Genomic DNA, 24,649 nt, shown 5'->3' with positions numbered 1-24,649 from the left:
ATACAGCTCAGCCCCAGCTCCTCGGTCTGGGCTGTGACTTGCTGCACAGGGTGTCAGCCCACTCCCCTACTTCTCTCTTCTTACCAATCTGAGACTATGTCTCCACTACAGCAGTAAGTCGACCTACGTCACGCCACTCCAGACACCTGAATAACACAACAGGAGTCTATGTAGCTTAGGTCGACTTAGCGCAGCATAGACCCGCAGTGGTCTACCCACTAGACCCACTAAATCAACTCCCAGTGTGTCAGTCGCCAGAGTGTCAATCCAGCTGTAGTGCAGACATGGCCTACGAGTGTTAACCATGGCCCTTTTTGAAATTGCAGGCGAGAGGGGGGAAAGAAAGATGGGTCCAGTCCTGATCCTTCGTAGAAGTCAGGCTACAAAAATGGCTTTGTTAAGAAGAAGAAATGTGGTAAGTGAGTCTCCCACAACTTGATCAGATCATTGCTTATATTCTGAGATTAGACATCAATCAATGCACGAATAGTAAAAGAAAATCAGCCACTGACTACGCAGCAACTTGTCTTAAAAACACTTTCATTTGCCTTCTGGTTGTGCATAATGACACCTTGCAGTGATATTGCTCCTTCCTGAGGCCTTGAAAGATTGCAGAACCAGAGGAATTATTCTGATCACCACTAAAATGCGGCCACTTCAGGTGTGGAATGTGGCAGTCTGTAGCCATTTTACAATTCATTAAATACAAACCCGAGATATGAAAACAAAGAACCCTCCAGCAACAAGCCCCTCTACAATGGAAACTGGCCAGGCAGAAGGAAACGTAACCAAAATCTCCACAACCCTGACTCCCAAGAAGAGGCCAAACATCGCTCAGAAAGATGGAGTTTGCAGCATGCCCCAAAGGCCAGACTAGGACTGCTTCAGACACAGGAGGGAGGGAATTCCTAAATCAACAGGTGCTCATGGAAAATGCACTGTCAGAAGCATCGTCTTTTCAACTAGCTTGGCCACGTCCAATGTTCACAACTGCTGTAGCAGCCTGGCGAAGTGCTAGAGGCCTCTCTCAACTACTATTAATCCCTAGCTCTGATCTGGCACTGTCCGGCTGCAGCTCCGTAAGCACCTACAAAGGAGGTTAGAATCATTATCCCGCGGGGGACGGGGAAACTGAAGCACAGAGAGGGGAAATGACTTGCCTAAGGTCACCCAGCAGGCCAGTGGCGGAGCTGGATAGAAGGGAGGTCTCCTGAGTCCCAGTCCAGTGCTCCATCCATTAGGTCACCCTGCCTTTGAGATCCCACACTTCGTGGGTGATCACCAACATCTTGCACTCCACTCAGAAACCAACAAGCAGCCACTGCTGATCATGGATGGGTGGGTCTTGCTCACATGCTCAGGGTCTAACTGATGGCCACATGTAGGGTCAGGAAGGAGTTTTCTCCAGGTCAGATTGGCAGTAACTGTGGGGGTTTTCACCTTCCTCTGCAGTGTGTGGGTGCAGGTCACTTGCCAGGATTATCTGAGTGTATCTCACGTAAGCAGTTCTCTGCCCTCCTAAGGGCCTTCTGTTCTCTGCCTGTGGCACATCATAGTCTACTCTTCTGGGGGCCGTAATACCTTGGTCTCCTTTCTTTTGTTGTGTCAGTGGGCCAGTGGCCTGTGCTATACAGGGGTCAGACTGGATGATCTGGTGCTCCCTTCTGGTCTGGCACTCTATAATGGCAAGTACTCCACCTAGCAAGCTGACGGCTGCGTTCTGCGTCAGCTTCCACATGGCTCATAGACTCATAGACTCATAGACTCTAGGACTGGAAGGGACCTCAAGAGGTCATTGAGTCCAGTCCCCTGCCCTCATGGCAGGACCAAATACTGTCTAGACCATCCCTGATAGACATTTATCTAACCTACTCTTAAATATCTCCAGAGATGGAGATTCCACAACTTCCCTAGGCAATCTATTCCAGTGTTTAACTACCCTGACAGTTAGGAACTTTTTCCTAATGTCCAACCTAAATCTCCCTTGCTGCAGTTTAAGCCCATTGCTTCTTGTTCTATCATTGGAGGCTAAGGTGAACAAGTTTTCTCCCTCCTCCTGATGACACCCTTTTAGATACCTGAAAACTGCTATCATGTCCCCTCTCAGTCTTCTCTTCTCCAAACTAAACAAACCCAATTCCTTCAGCCTTCCTTCATAGGTCATGTTCTCAAGACCTTTAATCATTCTTGTTGCTCTTCTCTGCACCCTCTCCAATTTCTCCACATCTTTCTTGAAATGTGGTGCCCAGAACTGGACACAATACTCCAGTTGAGGCCTAACCAGTGCAGAGTAAAGCGGAAGAATGACTTCTCGTGTCTTGTTTACAACACACCTGTTAATGCATCCCAGAATCACGTTTGCTTTTTTTGCAACAGTATCACACTGTTGACTCATATTAAGCTTGTGGTCTACTATGACCCCTAGATCTCTTTCTGCCATACTCCTTCCTAGATAGTCTCTTCCCATTCTGTATGTGTGAAACTGATTGTTCCTTCCTAAGTGGAGCACTTTGCATTTATCTTTATTGAACTTCATCCTGTTTACCTCAGACCATTTCTCCAATTTGTCCAGATCATTTTGAATTTTGACCCTGTCCTCCAAAGCAGTTGCAATCCCTCCCAGTTTGGTATCGTCCGCAAACTTAATAAGCATACTTTCTATGCCAACATCTAAATCGTTGATGAAGATATTGAACAGAACCGGTCCCAAAACAGACCCCTGCGGAACCCCACTTGTTATACCTTTCCAGCAGGATTGGGAGCCATTAACAACTACTCTCTGAGTACGGTTATCCAGCCAGTTATGCACCCACCTTATAGTAGCCCCATCTAAATTGTACTTTCCTAGTTTATCTATAAGAATATCATGCGAGACTGTATCAAATGCCTTACTAAAGTCTAGGTATATCACATCCACCGCTTCTCCCTTATCCACAAGGCTCGTTATCCTATCAAAGAACGCTATCAGATTAGGTTGACATGATTTGTTCTTTACAAATCCATGCTGGCTATTCCCTATCACCTTACCACCTTCCAAGTGTTTGCAGATGATTTCTTTGATTACCTGCTCCATTATCTTCCCTGCCACAGAAGTCAAACTAACTGGTCTGTAGTTTCCTGGGTTGTTTTTATTTCCCTTTTTATAGATGGGCACTATATTTGCCCCCTTCTAGTCTTCTGGAATCTCCCCCGTCTCCCATGATTTCTCAAAGATAATAGCTAGAGGCTCAGATACCTCCTCTATTAACTCCTTGAGTATTCTAGGATGCATTTCATCAGGCCCTGGTGACTTGCAGGCATCTAACTTTTCTAAGTGATTTTTTACTTGCTCTTTCCTTATTTTCTCTTCTAAACCTACCCTCTTCCCGTAAGCATTCACTGTACTAGACATTCCTTCAGACTTCTCAGTGAAGACCGAAACAAAGAAGTCATTAAGCATCTCTGCCATTTCCAAGCGTTAAGGTGGCCATGCAGAGCGTCCACCCGAGAGGCTATAAAGATGTGGATTAGTTTAGGGAGGCAGGATGTAAGTCCCCAAACTGGAATTTGTCCAGCACACTGAGACCCTCATCCCTGCCATGATGCTAGGTCCTTGTCCCTTGCCATCTCATCTGAATGCTGAATACTGACTCGGGTGTTACCAGGCCACAGGCTGGAATGATCCCATACATCTGCCTGCGTAAATGGCCCGAAACACCATTTGGAATCTCTGCAACTGATGGATAGAACATCTATGGATGGAAAAAGCTGCCTTAATCCATATTTATCCAACCTCCAGAAATGGCTCAGGAATCTTTCTCATGAAAGAGTCACAACAAAATGAAATCCAACCTCTCACCTGGGATATCGAATAGCCTGTATCCTGATGCTCTACCCTACAATTACTCTTTGTTAGGAATGGAAGGGTGGGGAGGGAGGATGCCAGGGTTGAAGCCTAGAGTTACAGGAAGCTTTACTATGGTTTCAGACTTGAAACTCGGCTCACGTTTTCCAAAAGATTCTTAAAACTGGGCCAAGATTCCACCAACCCTGGGCTGGTGTTAAGTTTCTGAGCAGCAAACCTGCCCGATCCTCTGGATTCACTTGTTTTTAATCCCAACTGAGGCAAAACCTTGCTCTTTATTCCTCCCCGAGAGGTACCAATGAGAGCCAATGCCTGGAAGTTGAAGCTAGACCAATTAGGACTGGAACGAAGTTGTACGATTTACCAGTGAAATAACAAATCATGGGAGCAATGTACTGAGGGCCGTGGTGTCCTGTGGGACCTTGGGGGAGGCCCTTAGCCTCTCTGTGCAATGCAGATAATAATGCTTCCCTGCCTGACACGGATGTTGTGAAGATAAAGACATTAAAGATTGCATTGGACAACTCAAGGCATGTCACAAAGTGTTACACAGGAAATAGGCATTTATTATTTATTAGGATTATGGTGGCTTCTCCACCTGTGGCAATTTTTAAAATCAAGACCAGATGTTTTTCTAAAAGATCTGTTCCAGTTCTAACAGGTGTTAGTTCAGGGAAGGGACGAGTGTTCTGCAGGGAGGTCACCGTGGTCCCTTCTGTCCTTAGAATCTCTGAGTTCTGCCAGGCGCTGTAAGCACATACAGTGAGAGACAGTTCCTGGCCTACAGCCTAAACAGACAAGGGGGGGGGGGGGGAAACTGAGGCCTGGCGCGGAGAAGGTTTTGCCCAAGATCACACAGCAGGTCAGGGATTGTGCCAAGAAACCAGGCAGGGTTGCCAATTCCACACAGCAGGAAGTCACCTGAAAAATCGCTAGATGTTGCTGTTTAAGCACTCAAAAGGAGTAAAAAATGTCACTAAACAAAAACGTCGAGAGAATTCAACGTATATCTACCATATATCTCTATCTGTATATGCGCCCAGTCACTAAATCATTGACAAGCAGCTCAGTAATGTTAATAAAATCCATTCCATGCTGTTCTTACTACATTCTGTTGCACACCAAGTCAATGTCATTATGTCTCAACTGAGCATGTGTTTGGAAGGAGTCGCATTCCAGGGCTTCTTGGGCTGAGATCACTATAATCTGCAGGCAAGGAAAAGTTTGTGGAGGCTAATTAAATAGTTTGCTAAAGCCAGGCGCACTTTGCCAGGGCTTGTGTTTATCCACGTGTTCTTTCTCGCTGCTCCGTAGTACGTAGCGCACCCTGCGATGCAGGGAAAGACGGCTATTGAAGTGGGCAGGGCAGGGCAGGCAGGTTAGCCAGTGAGGAGAGCTGCACGGATGGAAGGTGGGGTGGGATGAGACAGGGCCATGTGCCCCAATAGGGTGGAGGGCACCGTGTCTCCAGGGAGGAAGCCTTTACTACAGGATCAAAGGTAGAGCTAGCTTGATTTCATCTCCCCTTTACTCCTTCCCCTGGCTGGCCTGGGGTTAGCTGCCCAGCTAGGGGGTAGTTGGGAAGGGGTCCAGCTGGCAGATTTTTGTTTTTAAATCTATTTTCTTGGTTCCCTGCAGCATTGAGCTCAGGTATGGGAATGCCCTGGCTCTCCCTTTCACTAACTTGTTGGCTCAAATCCAGGCTGGCCAGTAGTAAAGAGTTTTCAGCAAACAGAGAGGATAATGACCTTGTGCCAGGCCTTCAGCCTCACCCAGGGCTCAACAGTCCTTGTCCCTGCCTTGCATCAGGGAGGATGGAGGGGGTGTTATATCACCTGCCTTGGGGTCACTATGGGAACCCAGACGCCTCCCTCTGCTCTGGGATCTAGGCCACCGACCCTGTACTAAACGGCTAAAGGTGCTTCCTCAGACTCCCTACTGCTTCCCTGGGCTCCTTTCGCTGCCTCCCAGTGCTGTTCAGAGGGCGATGCCTTCCAGTGGTTTGTCACTGGAGGGTCCAGCTCCTCAAACAAGTTCCTGCCATTTTGCAGATTATTCTAGCCAGGCTCCCTAGCATCTCCTTATCCTTGGTCTGCAGGCTCTCAGCCCAGCTGTTGCTGGTCGGCGAGTTAACCACAGCTAAAGAGGAGTCACTCTGCCCCTTAGTGGCTGGGGCAGGATGGGATTTATACACCTCAGCACAGGATCTCAAACTTTTTGATAGGCCCTGTCTGCATTACAGAAATTTTAGTACAAAATCAGCTTAACCTGGTAACTTACGAAAGTAAAGCGCCCTGGTTAGTTACACAGGGGAGATTTCTCTAATATGGGCAGGGGCGTAATGTGTCCATGTCTTAATAGAGCCGCAGGTTGGGCCAGCAAGGCCGTGAGGTCCGCCTGGCTGAAGGGCTTAGCTGTGAGATGGGACAGACCAGTGCAGGCTGAGGGCTGTGGAAGCAGCATGGCTGGCCATGAGGGTGTGCGCTGGCTAGTGAGTGGGGACCCCTCCATGCATACCCCTCACCCCTGCTTTACTGTAAGCCTCCAGGGCTGGCACTTTCCTGACTGTGTGCTCAGTGCTGTAACTGCAGTGAATGTGGCTGCTGCGGGGGGGTCGGGGCAGTTTGCTGTAATGTCCCAGGGCAGATCAGATACATGATCTGTTGCTGCCAGATGAAATGATCTAATGGAAACGTACATACCCTCACTAGCTGCTCTTCTCTCTTGCACCAGTTCTTGTTCACTGGGAAGTCACTTCTTGGGGCCTGTTTCTTCTCTGCTTCTTGTGTCAGGAATTGCTCCCAGTTTCATGGTGCTGAGGGTACATCTACACTACAGGATTATTCCGATTTTACATAAACCCATTTTGTAAAACAGATTGTATAAAGTCGAATGCACGCGGCCACACAAAGCACAATAATTCGGTGGTGTGCATCCATGTACCGAGGCTAGCGTCGATTTCTGGAGCGTTGCACTGTGGGTAGCTATCCCGTAGCTATCCATAGTTCCCGCAGTCTCCCTCGCCCATTGGAATTCCGGGTTGAGATCCCAATGCCTGATGGTGCAAAAATGGTGTCGCAGGTGATTCTGGGTAAATGTCGTCACTCATTCCTTCCTCCGCGAAAGCAATGGCAGACAATCATTTCGTGCCCTTTTTCCCTGGTTTGCCCTGGCAGACGCCATAGCATGGCAACCATGGAGCCCATTTTGCCTTTTGTCACTGTCACCGTATTATACAGTACTGCAGCGCTACACAGCAGCATTCATTTGCCTTTGCAAGATAGCAGAGACAGTTATCAGTTGTTCTGTACTGTCTACCATGCCATTATAAATTGGCGATGAGATGATGGTTATCAGTTGTTCTGTACCGTCTGCTGCTGTCATGGGTGCTCCTGGCTGAGGTCGGTCAGAGGCGCAAAGACAAAAATGAGAATGACCCCCCCGGGTCATTCCCTTCTTTATGGTTTATCTAAAAATAGAGTCAGTCCTGCCTAGAATATGGGGCAAATGTGCTAGAGAACCAGTGTACCAGAGAGCACAGCTGCTCCGTGTCAGATCCCGCAGAAATGATGAGCTGCATGCCATTCTAGGGGGTGCCCCTGCAACAACCCCACCCGTTGCTTGTCTGCTCCCTCAACCCTCCTGGGCTACCGTTGCAGTGTCCCCTCATTTGTGTGATGAAGTAATAAAGAATGCAGGAATAAGAAACACTGACTTGTTAGTGAGATAAAATGAGGGGGAGGCAGCCTCCAGCTGCTATGATAGTCCAGGCAGGACATTAAACGGTGCGGGGGAGAGGAGCCCAGCATCCTGCTGCTATGATAGTGCAGGCAGTACAGAATCTTTTCTTTACACATGAAAGGAGGGGGCTGATGGAGCTCAGCCCCCAGTTGCTATGATGAAGACGGTTACCAGCCATTCTGTACCATCTACTGGGAATGACTGGGAGTCATTCCTATTTTAACCCAGGCGCCCCTGGCCGACCTCACCTGAGGCCAGCCAGGAGCACTCACAGGCTGATGATGACGATGGATAGCAGTCATATTGTACCATCTGCCACCGGGGAGGGGTGAGGGTGCTGTTGTTCATTGCCCCAGCACCGTGTCTACCAGCAGCATGCAGCAGACATAGGGTGACATATAAAAAAGTCAAGAAACTATTTTTTTCCCTTTTCTTTCACGGGGTGGAGGAAAGGGGGGTAAATTGATGAGCTATACCCTGAACCACCCCGGACAATGTGTTTGACGCTACAGGCATTTGGAGCTCAGACAATAATGCAAATGCTTTTCAGAGACTGCGGGGACTGTGGGATAGCTGGAGTCCTCAGTACCACCTCCCTCCCTCCATGAGCGTCCATTTGATTCTTTGGCTTTCCATTACGCTTGTCACGCAGCACTATGCTGAGTCCCTGCTGTGGCCTGTGTCTGGAGATTTTTTCAAACGCTTTGGCATTTCATCTTCTGGAACGGAGCTCTGATAGAACAGATTTGTCTCCCCATACAGCAATCAGATCCAGTATCTCCCGTACGGTCCATGCTGGAGCTCTTTTTGCGTTTGGGACTGCATCGCCACCCGTGCTGATCAGAGCTCCACGCTGGGCAAACAGGAAATGAAATTCAAAAGTTCGCGGGGCTTTTCCTGTTTACCTGGCCAGTGCATCCGAGTTCAGATTGCTGTCCAGAGCGGCCACAGTGGTGCACTGTGGGATACCGCCTGGAGGCCAATACCGTCGATTTGCGGCCACACTAACCCTAATCCGATATGGTAATACCGATTTCAGTGCTACTCCTCTCGTCGGGGAGAAGTACAGAAACTGGTTTAAAGAGCCCTTTATATCGATAGAAAGGGCCTTGTTGTGTGGACGGGTGCAGCGTTAAATCGGTTTAACACTGCTAAAATCAGTATAAACACGTAGTGTAGACCAGGCTTTAGGCTTAGCTACCGAACACTGAACTTGAAAATGCCTGACCAAGCCGTGGCAAGCAGGTCACTGGGAGAACTGCAGCACAGACAGGAAGCTGATGTGGGGGGAATCTCGGAGAGCCACTGCTGCTGGAAGTGAAGCTCTTGTGGAGAGCTCCTTTCATGTGCCTCCCTCTCTGGGACAGGGTTACCTGGGCAGGGCCTCTTGGGGACAATATTGCTGCGAGTCCCGAGTCGCCATTAAAGCATCTGCCCTCCCATGATGGGATAAGCCCTTAGTCAAGTTAAAAACCACCCTGAAGGTGATGGGAATTCTGCCTGTGCGAGGACTGGGAGGATACCAGGAACTTGCCTGTTTGTTATATCTATGAATGGTATTTACATGGCCACTATAACAGGGTGACTGGCCCTTTAAGGGGAAACAGCTGCAGAGCTCACCTGTGATACTTACTTCCAGCCCCAAGTGCAGAAAATGAACAGTCAGATGACAGGCAGGTCACATGCCTAAATCAGAGCCTCTGGGGTGGAGAGCAAACAGAAGCCTGTGGACAGCCAGACAGAATCCAGTTCTGGGAGTTGCTGTCTGACAGAGAGGAGGGAGAGACTAGGGGTACCACAACCCTGCAGCAGCCAGTCTCAGAGCCTGGGTCAACGGACTGGCTTGTGCTGCAGCAGGGCTAAAAGGAGTAGTGTAGCCATTCTGCTCGGAGCTTGCTGTCTGCAGCGCCTCCTGCTGGTCTCCTTCCACCCCTAGACCTGCCCCTTCGCTAGCTCTTCCTCCTTCACAGCTGCCTTTGTGGCACAATGCACCGTGTGACTGCAGAGACAAAAGTGCCCTCGACCTTGGAAGGCAGGGGAGGGGGAGATCAGACCGTGGCTGGCTGCAGCCACAGCTGCTGTTAACTACAAGCTCTCATTGTTTGAATGTAAAGAACACCATGCTCCCTGCATGATGTTCTCTTGCTGGATATGACTGAGCTGCGGCTCTCCCCCAGGCAAATCAGCCCAGCTGCCCACCCAGTGCATGCTGCCCAGCCACAGGGCTGCAGGTGAGACCTCCAGGGTGTGCTTGTCCTCCTCGGAATTACAGCCTAGGCTCCTAGAGTGAGCAGTGGAAGGAGCCAAATGCAGCGACTCATCCAGTCTATTCCCATTCCCTAGGGCACTTTAAGGTAGCAGAGAGCTACAAAAACCCACAAAAACCCTTTGGCGGGCTGGGATGGTTGGGTCTTGCCTCTGGGTGGTGTGATCTGTGTGTGTGGGGGGGTGTTGGGTCTTGCCCCTGGGGAGTGGATTTGGTGACCAAGCCAGCCCTGTGCAAACCCTGCAGCAGCAGCTCCTGTCCCACAGCACTGGGCACAGCTTCCTGCGCTGGCCCGTTGGCTCCCACCAGTGTCACATGACACATGTTCCACCCTTGCTGGCCCTAGCGCTGCCAGATCACCTGCCCCAAGCTGGACTGTGGTGGGCCAAATAAAATGACTGCCAGGCTGGATGCAGCCCCTATGCTGCCAATTGCCCACCCCTGCCCTAGGGTGTCCAGCGTTAGCATTTATAATGTGGTAGCACCCAACAGCCACAGCCAAGTGGGGCCCCACAGTGCTACGGCCTGTACAAATCTACCATAATTACAGCCCAGGCCCTACAAGGCTTCCATTGCCTGGTCACTATCTCCTTCCCCACATGGCAGCTCCTGGCTGAACACCTGGCATTGTTTGATTGGCGGGAAGGGGTTTGTGGGACTTACCTACTGCAAAGACTAGGGCCAAGGAGTAAGAAGGGATGTGACTGAGAGATTCAGTTACAAACGGCACAGTGAAAAGTGACCAGTTCCTTCTTTCTCCCATAATGAGAATGGTGGGGGTCAGCAGCTGGAAATGCTTCTCCCTATAGGGTAAAGTTCACGGCTACAGAAGGCCATTGTGTCAGACGCTATGGCTGGAACTTACCAAGATGATTTTATAAAGAACATCTGCAGCTATTGCAAGCAAAAGATAAATCAGTCTCATGGCTCAGGGGTTGGGCATACACTGATTGCTGCTATGGTCAGGAGGAATAATGTCCTCATCCCTTAATCTCCCACAAACTATACAGGCATTCCTGTGCATCATTAGGAGTTCTTATCTTCCTCTGAGTTCTCTGGCATTGACTGCTTTGGAAGATGGTTTTTGATGGGCCAATGGGCTAGTGCCCCAGTGCTTTGTGACATGCTGCAGTAACAGAGACTCACTTGTTAAAATTCCCAAGGAGATAAATGGCTCCTCGTGATAACGGATGAATTTCCTTAGTTATAGAAAAACAGCCCATATGTTCTTTAGCTAACAGCATAACTTGGTGTTTAGGCTGTGCCAATTTTCTGTAAATATATACATTCAGTATCTACCACTAGAACTCTTTGTTTACTTACTTTTTACCAAAATAATAATAAAAAAAGAGAGAGACCATTTTTACACAATGCATAATTAGCCTGTGGAACTCATTGCTACAAGATATCACTGAGCCAAGAGCTTACCAGGATTCAGAAAAAACTCGGACATTTATATGGCTAGTGAGAACATCCACGCTTAGATTATCTAGGAATATACATGCACGAACTCCAGAATAGGGAAGGGCTAGAAGCCTGCCTTGCTTCTGGGGCTAAACAAACACCTCTTGGAGGAGTTAATCAGAAACTTCCCTTGAGGGTTGGTCATTAACAAATGTCCACTGGTGGGTCCTGCTATGGCCTCTATTATCTGAGCACTCACAATGTGAACCAGAGTTGTCCTGGCAGTTTCCTTGGGAGGTAAGGAAGTGCTATTGCCCTCATCTGACAGATGGGGAAGTGAGGCACAGAGACAGACTAAGGCCCTTCTTCAGGGTCACACAGGGACCCACAGCAGAGCAAGGAATCGGACCTGTGTGTGTCTTAGTCGCAGGGATCATTGCTGTTGTGCATGGGGAGGCTGGCACTGCCATGGCCCCTGCAGTAACTAGCTCGTGGGGCTAGAAGACATCAGTCTTCATGACTGTCTTGCTGGCACCTTTCATCCACGCAGTGTTCCACTGGACGGCACCCACTAACTCCCTCGGTATCCTCTTGGAGCAATGGATGTTGCCCAGGATTCTCCGCATGCTGTCTCCTTGTAGATCCCTTGTTTTGCTCCCAGGACCTGCACCCCCCTTCCTCTTTTGTTTTTCGCTGGCTCCTGTGTTCTTGTGACCTCTTTGTTTCCCTGAGCAGAGCCCCACCACACACCGATCAGAAAGGCTGGTACCCTGCACCCACACATACATCCAAGCAGCGTTCCACTAGCTCCCTTCTTCTCAGGGGGTCTCCGCTTGGTGCCTCGCACTGATGCTCTTCCGTTGTACCTTTGACCCATCTCTGCACTGTTCATTTGTCCCATTAGTTGATTTCAGGGTTTTTCTGGCTCTTCCCCACTTCGAAGTGGGTGGCCTTCCCTCCACTGGAAATCAAAGAGCCCAGAGCCTTTCGCTAGCACTGAAAAGTACTTTGAAAATTCCAGTCCCTTGCTGATTTCCGTTTGGCCACTTGGCTCTGGGCCCTCAATACACAGAGCTGCACGAGTGGTTTCCTGGAAAAGGCCCCCTCTCTTTGCTGCCCTCCCAAAAATAGTCCTCCCAGGAAGGGTGCAGGCAAGCCATTGCCAGTTGAGCCTCATGCAGATTTTTCAGCAGCCTTTCCCCAGTCGCTGGGCAGTCAGGTTGGAAGGGTCAGTGCACAGAGTATGGCTGATGCTTTGGCCCTGGAAGGAGCTGCCGTCTGGCCTGCAAAACATTTACTGGCCTTCTACGCTGCTGTACACTTAAAGCTGGGGTTCCTATGGTAACAGTGCCTTCTCGCTCCCTTAATGAATCCATGCCCAATTAGTTTCCGTTCGGCCTCCCTTCCTTTCTCTCTAACTCCAGCGCATCTCTCTGCCATCGCTTTCTAATTGCCATCTGAAAGGCTCCTGTGCTCGGGCGTTCTCATGTGGAGCAGCGCAAGCGGGGTGAGGCTTCAGCGAAGATTTAATCAAGCGACCGTGGGGCTGCGGCGCTCAGCTAGGAATCCGGGGAGCAGCGATCACTATCGCCTGCCAGCAGCGCCTGCCCCCTTCCTATCCAAGTCGCTACACAAATAGCTGTGCCGCTGACACCCCCTCCGCGCCCCTCCCCCAGCCAGCAGCTGGGCGTGTGAGTGCACCAGGCCCCTAGGAACAGCGAGCAGTGGGATTGTGTCTGCGCTTTCCCAGCACGGTGACTAATGAGGCTTGTCCTGCAGCCATGCCCGGAATGACACACACGTACCAGGCTGGTTTGCGTTGCACAGGGCTGTGCTGGGGCTGGAAGGAGCAAGGACACATCTGAGTGTCTCTACCCACGCCCTGCCTAGAAGACAGAAGAGGAAGCTGTGACCATATTTTCTCTCGGCTGCACCAAAGGGAAGCCCTGGAAAAGAAAACACCCAGAGGCAAAAGCTAGGGAGACACTTGCTTATCTCCTCCCACCCCCCCACCTTCTTCCTGAATTGTTTGGGAATGACTAACTCCTTCGGGTATGTCAGGTTCTGGGCTCCGGCTAGGAGCTGTTTGACTGTGATGTAGATGTTCAGGCTGGGTCTGAACTCTGCAATGGCAACTACATGGCAATCGAACAGCCCCTGAGCCCGTGCCCCGCGAACCCAAGCCAGCTGGCATGGGCCAGCCGTAGGTGTCTAGTTGCAGTGCAGACAGACCCTAAGACTATTAGGGATTGAAGGTCATGCCGTGCCTTACTGGAAAGGTCATCTTTCACGCATGCTAAAGTACCAGGTTAGAGTGCTTCCATTCCTGCCTCTCAAAGACCCCAGGGCACTGGGCTAGGCAATTGCTCACCCAGTCGGCTGGTTCCTGTATGTGGGGTTTCCATTGTCACCCACCCTTGACTGACAAGGAGCTGATGGATTTGTCATCATTATGTAAAATCTGTCTAGGTACTTCTATGGACCACAGCATCTCTGTGTCTGGATTGAGCCTCACAACACCCCCTGCCCCATGTTCCCATTTTACAGATGGGAAACTGAGGCACAGAGTGATGCCGTGACCTCCCAAAGATCACACGAGAAATTTATGGCACCACTAGGAAGATAACCTGAGCCCCAGGCCAGTGCTTTAACCAGGACACCATTCATCATCCTCTTTATCAATAAAAAATGCAGAGGAGTCCCAAGCACCTTTCAGTTCAGTTAAACAGCAGCAATTCGTTCAGCAAATTGAAAAGAAAAACAGGAAAAGTTCCAAGTCACTGGATTCTCTTTTGCCATGGCCACGTCAGAGCTCTCAGCAAAGCAGGTGGATCTTACCCTCCCACTACTGCACTGTAAATGACCCACAGCCCAGTGTCAGATGGCTTCAGAAGTTTCACCCATAGAGTTATTTAGTTGTTCCATGGACAGACATGGTAGTTCAGATTCTGCTCTTCACAGACCCTTTTTTTTTTAAAAAACCATGGCTCCTGCTCAACTAAGTGGCCCAGTCCAGAATTTTGGTCTCCTTGCTAGAGTACGTATTTGGCCCCCATTACAGCATCTGAGCCCCACAGTCCCTCACGTGAGGTAGGGCTCTGCTATTATCTGCATTTTACAGAGAGGAAACTGAAGCACAGAGACGCTAGATGAATTGCCTACGGTCACACAAGGAGTCTGTGGCAGAGCAGACAATTGAACTCTGCTCTCTAGCTACTTCCATAACCCCTGGGCCATCCTCCATCTCCTGTGCATCCCTCCATCTGTGTCACCACAGAGGCAGGCACTGCAAGCCTGGGGAGTCGGTTTGGTTTTAGTGACTCCATTTTGCACTGTGAGTTCTGTACCCAGCTAGTTCACATTCCTGCAGGATTCAGCTATCCACAGTGACCGTCAAAGGTGAGAGTGGCTGACAAGTGGACCTCATGCTGGCGGCAGCCAGGCGCAGAGCTTTGCGGTCTGTTTACTTGGAGTGAGAAGAACCTTGCCCTGGTATCTGTGCCCAGTGAGAAGAGAGGCCAGAGAGCTTGGTGGAGATAGCTGTGGCTATTTATTTCAGAGCCATCACTTTGAGTCCACCCTGCTCTGACTTCAGATGAGTTTCATCTAACCTGACCGACGATAGATCACAGACCTCCAACACCTGCACACTAAACCCAGCCCTGGAAATGAGACCAACGTAAATGAGATGTTCGAGCTTCGGCAGTGAGCTGCTGCACTGAAGGGCTCTGCTGCTGTCCCACTGCCCTGGCCTCTGCTTAGGAGCCCAGACAGAGCAGAGGTAGATGGTTATTGACACTGTCCCATGGTGTTCTGAGGTCTGAGTGGGCATAGCCAGAGGGGCAGCAGATTTATCCACAGTCACTGACTCTCAGCTGGGTCCCAAGAATCCCAGTGCTTCAGTGCGGCCGTTCTTTTTCATATCAGCTGAGACAGCCTTCAAGCCAGCGAGCACAAAATAGAAGCGAATGAATAGACATAAGAGCGGCAGTGCCATTCACAAGGATAGACACAGCCAACATAATCAACCCTGCTGCACTTGGGAGCGCAATGGTCAGTGGTTTACTGGTGAATGTCCTCACCAGGCAACAGTCCAGACCAGGGCTACAGGCTGAGCGAAATGAATGTGCTGCAATGTATTTATAGATGGTTGTCACATCAAGAGGAAGGGGGTGGAAGTTGGGGGAAAATACACCTCTACCCCGCCATCACGCCACCCGCTGTAACATGGATTCAGATATATCGCGATAAAGCAGCCCTCGGGGGGGCGGGGGCGGCTGCGCACTCCAGCAGATCAAAGCAAGTTCGATATCACACGGTTTCACCTATAACGCAGTAAGAATTTTTGGCTCCCGAGGACAGCGTTGTATCGGGGTAGAGGTGTACATTTCCCAGCTAGGAAATTCCCTTCATGAAAAAAATCTCTACATCTGAGCAGCAGCCATGGACAAAAACCATTGAGCACACCCTCTTGGAACCTCACAGTCACAGCAGGCTAGAACTCTGATGCTCCTATCACAGACAGCACAGGCACCTGCCATTAGAATTCAATGAAAATCTCCTCTAAGCATAAGTAATATAGGGTTGATGGCACACAGCTGAGCAGTTCTGATTGCTGCCAGTAGAAGGCAGTCATGCACATATAAACCAGTTCATTACAACAGCTTTATGGGAAATGTAGGACGGTCCAGTGATCATGGCGCTAGCCTGGGACTCCACAGAGCTTGGTCCAATACCTTGCTCTGCCATAGACTTCTTGTGTGACCTTGGTCAAGTCACTTAGTCTCCTGAGCCTCAGCTTCCCATCCATAAAAATAGAGTGACTAGTACTTCCCTGTGGGACTGGGGTGCTGTGAGGATAAATACACTGTGAGGTACTCAGATACTAGAGTAACAGGGCCGTGTGAGTCCCTGAAATACCTGAAGCTTCTTTCTCTTAAGCTTCTGGTGCTGTGGACAGAACCTTATGGGACAGTGGTCTTTTGGGTGATGGCAGTTTCTAAGTTGATCCATTCCCTTGTTTCAATAGTTTTTGAGCGATGGCTGCTTGGGAGTCGAGGGGTGCAAAGGACAATGGTTACGTCAATGGCTTCCCCTTTTGTGTCTGAGCCGCAGGGAGTCCCAGCCAAGCTTGGCTCACATCTTTTTAAAATGATGATTTTTATACAATTTTTCCCCTTTGTTGGCAAGAAGCGAGCGTGGCTCTTTCCAGCTCTGGCTGGGCTCTTTGATGCAATAGTAATGGGCTGAACAGTCCTTGTTAAACAGCCTATTTGCAAAGATAAAAGATTTAGCTGCTTTTCTGTGGGTCTCGCTGCAGCTGTCTGCACTAGGGACATTTACCCTTCCAGTCGCCCACCACTGCAGTCACTGGGGAAGCCCAGCATGCTAGCGACAATGGGAACCTTCATACCACCGTGCTGGCTAGTCCTGCCAAGAGCAAGTAGAGATGACATAGTGGGTAAAATGCCAGAGGCCATCTACACTAGCTGCCGTCTGTTTCAACAGACTCACTGTTTGTAGTGTTAGCAAGGGTGGGAAATGCAAAGGCTCTAGTGTAGACATGAATTAATGGCTGGATCAATTTATCCTCAGCTCAGTGGGCCAGGTGCAGCACCTCTGACTTCACTGGCCACCTTATGCTGTCCGTCTCCACAGCCATGTTTCTGGCGGCAGCTTGTGCTGCTCCTCTGACCCACTTTCGGCCAGCATGACAGACCCGTATCTGTGCTGCCGCTGTCTTGCCTCTCAGCTGGAGGGGAGCTGTGGTTGGGTGGCCGTACCTCATGCACTGCCTAATCGTGTTTTGTACCCGTCAATAGCACTGAGTTGGGTGGACGGTGTCCGGCTTTTCATGTCCTGGGGACCTACTGTCCTGGCTAATGTCCTGGATATACTGGCAGGCAGAGGAGTGTCCCCAACCTCTCTGAGCAAACCATGGCTGGCTCAGTTTTCTCTGCTCCCTGGCTCCTCAGCCCCAGGGAAACAAGGACCAGATTTTCACAAGAGCTCTGCACCCAATGGACACTCCATGAAAATCCAGGTCAGGCCCACCAGGATGCTATTCCTTCCTTCGCTGGAGGGAAAAGGCAGGCAGGGGCAGAGGGGCTGGGGCCCTTATCTCTCTCTCCCTTTTCTTGCAAGCTCCTGTGGACTTTGAATCAGTCCAGCAGACTGGGTTTAACCAAACACTCACCACAGGACTGCTGTGTCCAGCAACATGCCAATGGACACATCTGTTTTCCTTTACACACCACAGGGCTTCACATCCAGAAGGAAAAATAGCTCCCACCAGCTCAGCGAAGAATTCACGTAGCGTTAGCCCCAGTCTTCCAACATGGAGACGGCAGGTCCAGCTTAGACTGCTAGATGCTCTGAGGCATCTGCATTTTAAACAGAATTTTTGTCTGTCAACAAATAATCGCTTCCTGACTATCTTACAGAGAGGGGGGCAGTAAAACCAAATGGGACAGTGCCTCATCAGTCAGGATACTGGAGCTTCCAAGTTATTGGGCGTGATGCAGGACTCGCTGGGCAAGGTTCTCCGACCAGTTACGCTGCGAGTTAGGGTCCATTCTGGCTTTTAAGTCCATGAAGGGACCCAGGCACCACTGACTCTTAGTAACCCTCCGAACTGGGAAAGAAAGCAGAGGGTAGGGAGGCTATAACTGGTGGAGAAAGCCAGCAGGGAATAAAACAGTCACCATTAGCAAGGTCTTATCTCAAGGCTTAATTCTTCTAAACTAAAATTCCTCAGTGCGGGGTTCAACCCAGCCCAGTGAGCCGTGAGCATGACCACACCCTGGCACTGCTCAGACTCTTCCTTGAGCACCTGCCCACGCTGAGCTCAACTTAACCCTTTGCTCACCAGGAAGTGACCACATTTTGGCCAGTGCTGTCAGTGCTGTGGCTGGCTGTCACTGAGAGGAAGCAGGGATGCTACATGGTGTGTCCTTTGCCCTTGGAGTCTGCAGCCAGATTAGGACTCTAGGGCAGGCACACTGGGCATGGGTGGTAGCCCTTTGTAATGGAGCACGGCGCCCTGCTGCCCCATTTGGTGCACCCCGCAGCATATGGGACAAGCAGCAGGGCGACTGGCCACATCTCCATGGTGAACTGCCTGGCATTGTGCCTCACTTTGAGTACTGGGGGAGACTCCTGCTCTGCAATGGGGCCCAAATCCCTCCCTCTGCCCTCTCTTGACACTAGCACGTCCAGGCAGCCCCTGGCAAGGCTGGGGGTTTCCAGTCTGAGGGAACTTAATTTAGGTAAAAACACACACAAGCTGCTTTTCAAGGTAAGAGGAAATGAGATGGTCTCCCAGGAGCAAGGAATCTGCCAGTTGCCCAGAGGTGTCCTGGCCTTTCCATGCCAGTGTGCTGCCTGACTAGGCCAGTATTTCAGATGGGTGAGGACCCGAGGCACTAGCTTTGTACCCGGGAGGCTGCAGGGTTCCTCCTAACAGACTGGGCTCTTGTACCAGAGTTGGGCAGGCTACCAAGGCTCCTTCTCAGAGAGCGACACTGGAGATGCGTCTCCCATAAGATCCTTTAAAGCCCTGCCAGGAATCCCAGTTGTGAGCCTAGCAAGGTATGTTACACATGGCGCCACCTAGTGTCTGAACAATACAACACCGTGTAGCATCCCACTGCATCCGGCGCAAGACAAGAGCTCCAAGCAGGGACCATTTGCAATGCTCAACATTTATTGGTCCAAGAAAACCTGTGAGCAATGCTGGATACTGGCATATTACCATATTAACTAGCTATGTACAGATAGCTCTTCTGCAGCAATCTTCCAACACTGGGAAAGGTGAATTGGAGCCTCATTCGGCCCCAGGGCCGCCCAGAGGATTCAGGGGGCCTGGGGCAAAGCAATTTCGGGGGCCGCTTCCATAAAAAAAAGTTGCAATACTCTAGAATACTATATTCTCGTGGGGGCCCCTGTGGGGCCCAGGGCAAATTGCCCCACTTGCCTCCCCCCCCCCTCCCCGGGTGGCCCTGTTCGGCCCCAGGGCAGTGTGGGCCAGTTCTAAAGCCCACTGGATCCATTGGAAAGAATCCTATTTGCTTCACTGGGATTTGACTCAGTCCATGCATGAGTAACTAACTGAAGTCAGGTTTCAGTGGTAGCCGTTAGTCTGTATCAGCAAAAACAACCAGGAGTCCTTGTGGCACCTTAGAGACAAACACATGTATTTGAGCATAAGTTTTCTTGGGCTAACATTTGTATCTTCCAAAGGAGAAATGGAGCCCTAGGAGCAGAGGAGTTTGTAGCTGATGTTGAGACCTGGGAAATCAGAAAGAGAGAGAGATGGGGACTGAGTAAAAAGGCAAGAGACACAGGCAGAGGAACAAAGCGTGGGAGAGAGAAAAGCCAACTAGAAATTGACACATCTGTAAGAGGTAAGGAGTGAATGTGGGGGAAAGGATGAAATGACAAAGAGAAAGAAATCTCAGAGAAGATCAGTGAGCTGGATTCTGCTTGGCGCTAATGCACCTCATGTTTTAATTGCATTTCCCTGGCCATTAGACTCAATCCTTTGGCTGCCTCTAGCCTGAAAACCTTCAACTCCGCTGGGGCTGAGAAACCATTTTAACTGGGTGCAAAAGTAAACAAGGCACATCGACCCGTCAGACACCCGTGCTGTGTGCTGACCTGTCGGGTAACCTCTGCCATTCTTATTTGCAAGTATGGCCCCCTCCAAGGGCCCAACGGATGGGTTAATATTTTCATTTATATGTGCAGCCACTGTCAAGGAGAGAAATGACCAAAATATAGCAGCTCTGCACTCCAATGGTGCACTGAATATGCTTCCCTTGGGGCTTACTGTGTGGCAGATGGCAGAGACATCACATTTCCCAAATCCCTCAGTCGAACCCCCAGACTCTGCCATACAGGACCACTGGGTGAAATCTCTGGCCTGTGTGCTGCAGGAGGGCAGGCTGGACTAGCACAACAGTCCCTTCTGGCCTTCGGTTCTCTGAGACTTAGTGCGAAAAATTCTTATGAATGTAAATTAAGACAGTTTCAGTCCCAGCTGTACTCCTTGCTTTCGATGCTGAGGAGGAAAGTGGGCGAGGGGATGCTGCTGCAGTGGGAACTGGAGTTGTTAAAGCCCAACCTTTTGCAGCATTCAGGGCGCTGGTTGGAAAAGTGATTGACCAGAAATGATTTTGTGACATTCCACATTGAATCTCTCAGCGAATGCTGAGCACATCTGTTCAGTTTATAAATCAAAAGAAGGCAGAGGACGGCAAATCCTGTTCCTGGTGGCAGTGGTGTAAATCCAAATCAAACCACTAATTTCAGTGACATTACTCCAAATTTATACCAATGTAACTAGGAGCAGAATTTGCCATGATTTTTCTCATACCCGGCAGCATGGAAACCTCCAGCGGGGTTCTCTCTGCCTCTTCCATCACTGCTGATAATAAAGTTTCTGCAGCCAGAACTCAGCTCACGGTTTTGGAACAGAATCGAGTTGGTACTGTTAGATGTTAACGAGAACCCAGGTAGCTCTCCCCTAGCTGCAGTGACTCTGCCAGTGCAAAGAGCTCTGCGGTTATTTTAGCTCAACCAGCAATGATTCTTTGAATTGCTTTGCACTCAACATCTAGCATATTTTTCCTGACTGTCTGATTTAAAATAATCACAAGTGCTTTCAAACTGAGATAGAAACTAATGTGGGCAGATTTTGAAAGCAAATGAACCCAAGCCACTACCTTCTGTAAATGCTTCCCAAGCTCACTTTTGCTGTTTGTTTACCGAGGCTTGTTGGGTTCTGGAGTGAGAGTGTTTCTTAAGCAGGTGGCTTTGTTTAATTGGTCTCTACAATGCCCTGAAGGGAGAGATGATAATCAGGAGAGGTTTCCTTCACAGGTGTTGGTGAGATGAAGGGTGGAGAAGGGAGGGGGAAAAGAAGGGCCCCAAGGACAAGGCTGAAAACAAAAAATGATGATTTGGCTGAACAAACCTTGAGCCACAGATGGAAAGAGATGGAGATAAAGGTGGATGGGACACTCCCATGGAATCTTTGTTCTATCTTTGGATCTTACTTAATTACTATTTCACTGCTGCCACTGACTCCTCTCCCTTGTTCCTGAGGCTTGCTGTTCACTCTGGTTCTTGCTACAGGATTTTAAACCTTCTTGTCTTTTCCCTTCCCTAGTTTATGACCCCAAGTGCCTGGAGGCTCCCTGGACTCACAAGCAAAGACCCCTCCACGACCATTCCCTAGTGCCTCTTCCCCCCTAGCCTCAACTTCACCGTCTCACCCCAGCTTTACCAAGCTGGGAATTTCTGCTAGAGATGGGCTAAACTGGGATCATCTGGAGTCCCTCCAGATTCAGGGGTGTTTCAATTTGGGGCTTTGCTTCAGGCAAACGTCTGCTTCTCGCCTTCTGCTCTAATTGCTGTCAAAGTGTGATGTAATGGCAAGGATATGGCTAATGCTAAGCTAGCATGACAATAATAATTGGCAGCCATGCCAAGTAAGTGCCCCCCGGTCTCCGGGGAAGTCCTCTGCTCTCCTGCCCTATCCATCTGTACTGATTCACTCATAAATTGCAGTTTACACATCAACACTCTGTTTACCCAGACTGTGTGTGTTATTAGATGTTCCAGATGTATCAGGACTGATGTTTTAACCCCTCCACAAATACAAGGCTCCCCACCAGTCTGTTCCAATTAGCAAATACTTCCAGAGATGAAAGCTCTACAAGGAGATTTCTGAGGAGAGCTTAAGTAGCTGAGCACCAGGTCATTGTATCTTGGTGACCTGCACACCCATCACACTGATGCTGTGCATGGAACTCCCTGCCTTTTGCTAGCGTTCCAGCTTATTCCTGGGGGAATCCGAGTCTTTCTCCCGCTTCAGGGCTGCTGTTTCCTTCTGATGGAAGCTACAGATCCATGTCCCAGGAAAGCCCTTCAACACCTTTAGCCTATGAGGCGGAGAGGCTTGAAACTAATAAGAAGTTATTTATTTATTGTAAACACTCAGGCAGCCTGTACATCAGCGCTCCCGCTCCCCTGTGAATGAAGATCCTGGAGTCCTGGAAACTTAAGATTCCTCCTGCTGTGTATGGGGAATTCCATTAAATAAATTATATAATGGAATTCCCACGAAGGACATTCCTTTTGTGCAGGATGGGTGGTATGTCAAGGTTTCAGGACCAGTAAATCGACAGATTACAAGGGTCTGCAAGTGGCTATGATTCAGCGCTGGCTTACCTGACTAACTACCCCTTGATAGCAGTTGTTCGTGACAGAGAAGCTGGGCACTTTGAAATACCAGCTGTATAGAGACCCTTCTGCACAGCCAAGCTCACTCCCTGCTTCGAGAGGGACACGGAGAGGAAGTAAGGGGATCGGACATGCACAGGGGGTTTCTTTCTGCTCCACCAAAGCCGTGCTCAAATTAGGAAACTTTAAAGCCAATTTTCATTTTCAGGTTGCATTGGTATCTCTGGGCTCAGATGGGTCAAAACTGCAAAAACTTCACTTGCCATCTGGTTTTGAAGCCAACAGCTGACTGAAAGGACACAACAGACACCCCTAAACCTTTAGCTAGGAGATGGTGCTGGCTGTCATGCCTGCAGACAGCTCATCCCATCCTAGCATACCCCTACCTGCTCAGCCATCCGCTCAGCATAGCTTGCTACCAGCGTAACCATCCACATTCCATTCCCCCTCCTATTGCACAGAGGACAAAAGCTACAGAACTGACCAAAGATCTGGACTCTTCACATAGAGATTTAAGACTGGGGTCAAATTCAGCCCAGGTGCAAACAGGTACAACACCGCTGACTTCAGCTACATTATGCTGGGTTACCCCAGGGTTTAATTTTAGTCCAAGTGTCACTTTTATTCCCCATCAGTTCTGGACCCTGCTGAACACCAAACAGAACCAGCGGAAAGAGGATTACTGGGCTGCCTGACCTGGAATACAGAACAGCACCACAAGGGATTGGAGTTAAGACTGGGGGAGTCCAGCAAGCAAGAACTATTGGGGCAACAAAGCAAAATACTAGCCAGCTCCGTATTTTAAAAGGCAGCTGTGTGGTTCCCACAAGGGCACAGCCTTGGCACAAGCAAAGCCAGACCCAGCATGTTACAGTGATAGGAGTTCATCCTGTGCAGCTTAGGATGCTGGCGGCAATGTCACGCCAAACAGAGCAGAGGGGCCGAGAGACGACTAGGTGCAATACCTAGCGCCTGGGTCTCCTAGCTGGAGCTGCGTCCATTGAAAAAGTTTCCTCCAATTAATAACAATAAAAAGCCCCTTAAAATGTGCAGTTAGGAAAACTTTTTTTTACAGCTGTCCCAACAGAACAATATACATTTCCAAAGCCCAAATGCACACAGCTCTGACTCTAGCAATAGCACACAGGGATGGATTTTTATCAAATATTTAAGAGTTGTTTAAAAAATCCTCTTAAAAGTATCTGAGATTTAAAAGAAGTTTTGGGGGTGAGGTTCTTACTGACCATCAGAATCGTAATGTTTCCAGATGTCCAGGAACTGGGATGCTGTGAGCTCAGCCAGGTGCAGGTAAGGGGTCTGCTGCTTCACCGCCATGGTCAGCTGCCAGGGCAACCCTCAGTGCTGCTCTTTGCCTCCTCTTCAGCTCCAGTGATCTCGCCACCAATATCTCCAGCCTCTCTCTGCTCCGCCTTTATATAAACCCTCCGGAGCTTGCACAGGGCCCTGGCAGCCACAAGGGGGCGCGCAGTCTCTGAGAAGCTAAGCTCCAGCCAGAAAAAGGAAGGGAATGCAGGAGAGAAATGGGTAGCGATGGGGGTAGGGGGGGTGTGGAGCATAAGGGGGTGAGAAGCCGAAGGCAGGAGCTGAGTTTCCAGGATTTCGCTAACATCCGGGGGTTTCTGCGTAGCAGGAGCCAACCGATCTAGTTAAAAAGGTCCAGTTGTCTCTCTGGGATTGATGTCCCTGATCAGGGCCGTCCTTAGGATTTATGGGGCCCTACGCAGTATTATTAAACTGGTGCCCCTATGCCGGATGGCAGCCCAAGCTCACAGCCTGGTGGGGGAGGGGGAGGAGGGACTTGACAGCAAAGGATAATGAGATGCCCGGCCTGCCTCATGGTGGCAGAGAGTCACAGTTCCCCGCAGAGAATTCCATGCCCTCTCCCTCATGCAGAATGGACATGAAGAAAGTACCTAATTAAAAGCACTAAAATTTGGGAATAAAAAATGTCAGTCACAGGTTTTTTGATATGCCCTGAAGTTTGTCAGAGATTTATTTGCAAAAACTTCATAGTAAGGGTGAGTCAGCTGTCCTGCTGAATACAACATTACATATAATGGAATACATGATGCAGCTCTTCTCTGTTTTACATTTTCTTAATCAGTATTTCTAAACTGAATTTATAT

General features: G+C 49.6%; 1 protein-coding gene across 1 annotated transcript in view; it reads right to left on the bottom strand.

Moving 5' to 3' along the window:
* Positions 1-23,907, bottom strand: part of CALB2 (calbindin 2) — a 53,118-nt gene extending 29,211 nt beyond the window's left edge. Inside the window, exon 1 of the mRNA XM_050922444.1 lies at positions 23,747-23,907. Coding sequence (XP_050778401.1) covers positions 23,747-23,837 — 91 coding nt within the window. The 5' untranslated portion in view covers positions 23,838-23,907. The remainder of the gene's footprint in view (positions 1-23,746) is intronic.
* Between the last annotated feature and the right edge of the window lie 742 nt (positions 23,908-24,649).

The sequence above is a fragment of the Gopherus flavomarginatus genome, chromosome 14 (genome assembly GCF_025201925.1).
Source record: "Gopherus flavomarginatus isolate rGopFla2 chromosome 14, rGopFla2.mat.asm, whole genome shotgun sequence".
Taxonomy (NCBI): domain Eukaryota; kingdom Metazoa; phylum Chordata; order Testudines; family Testudinidae; genus Gopherus; species Gopherus flavomarginatus.
This window is presented reverse-complemented; position numbering and strand designations above follow the sequence as displayed.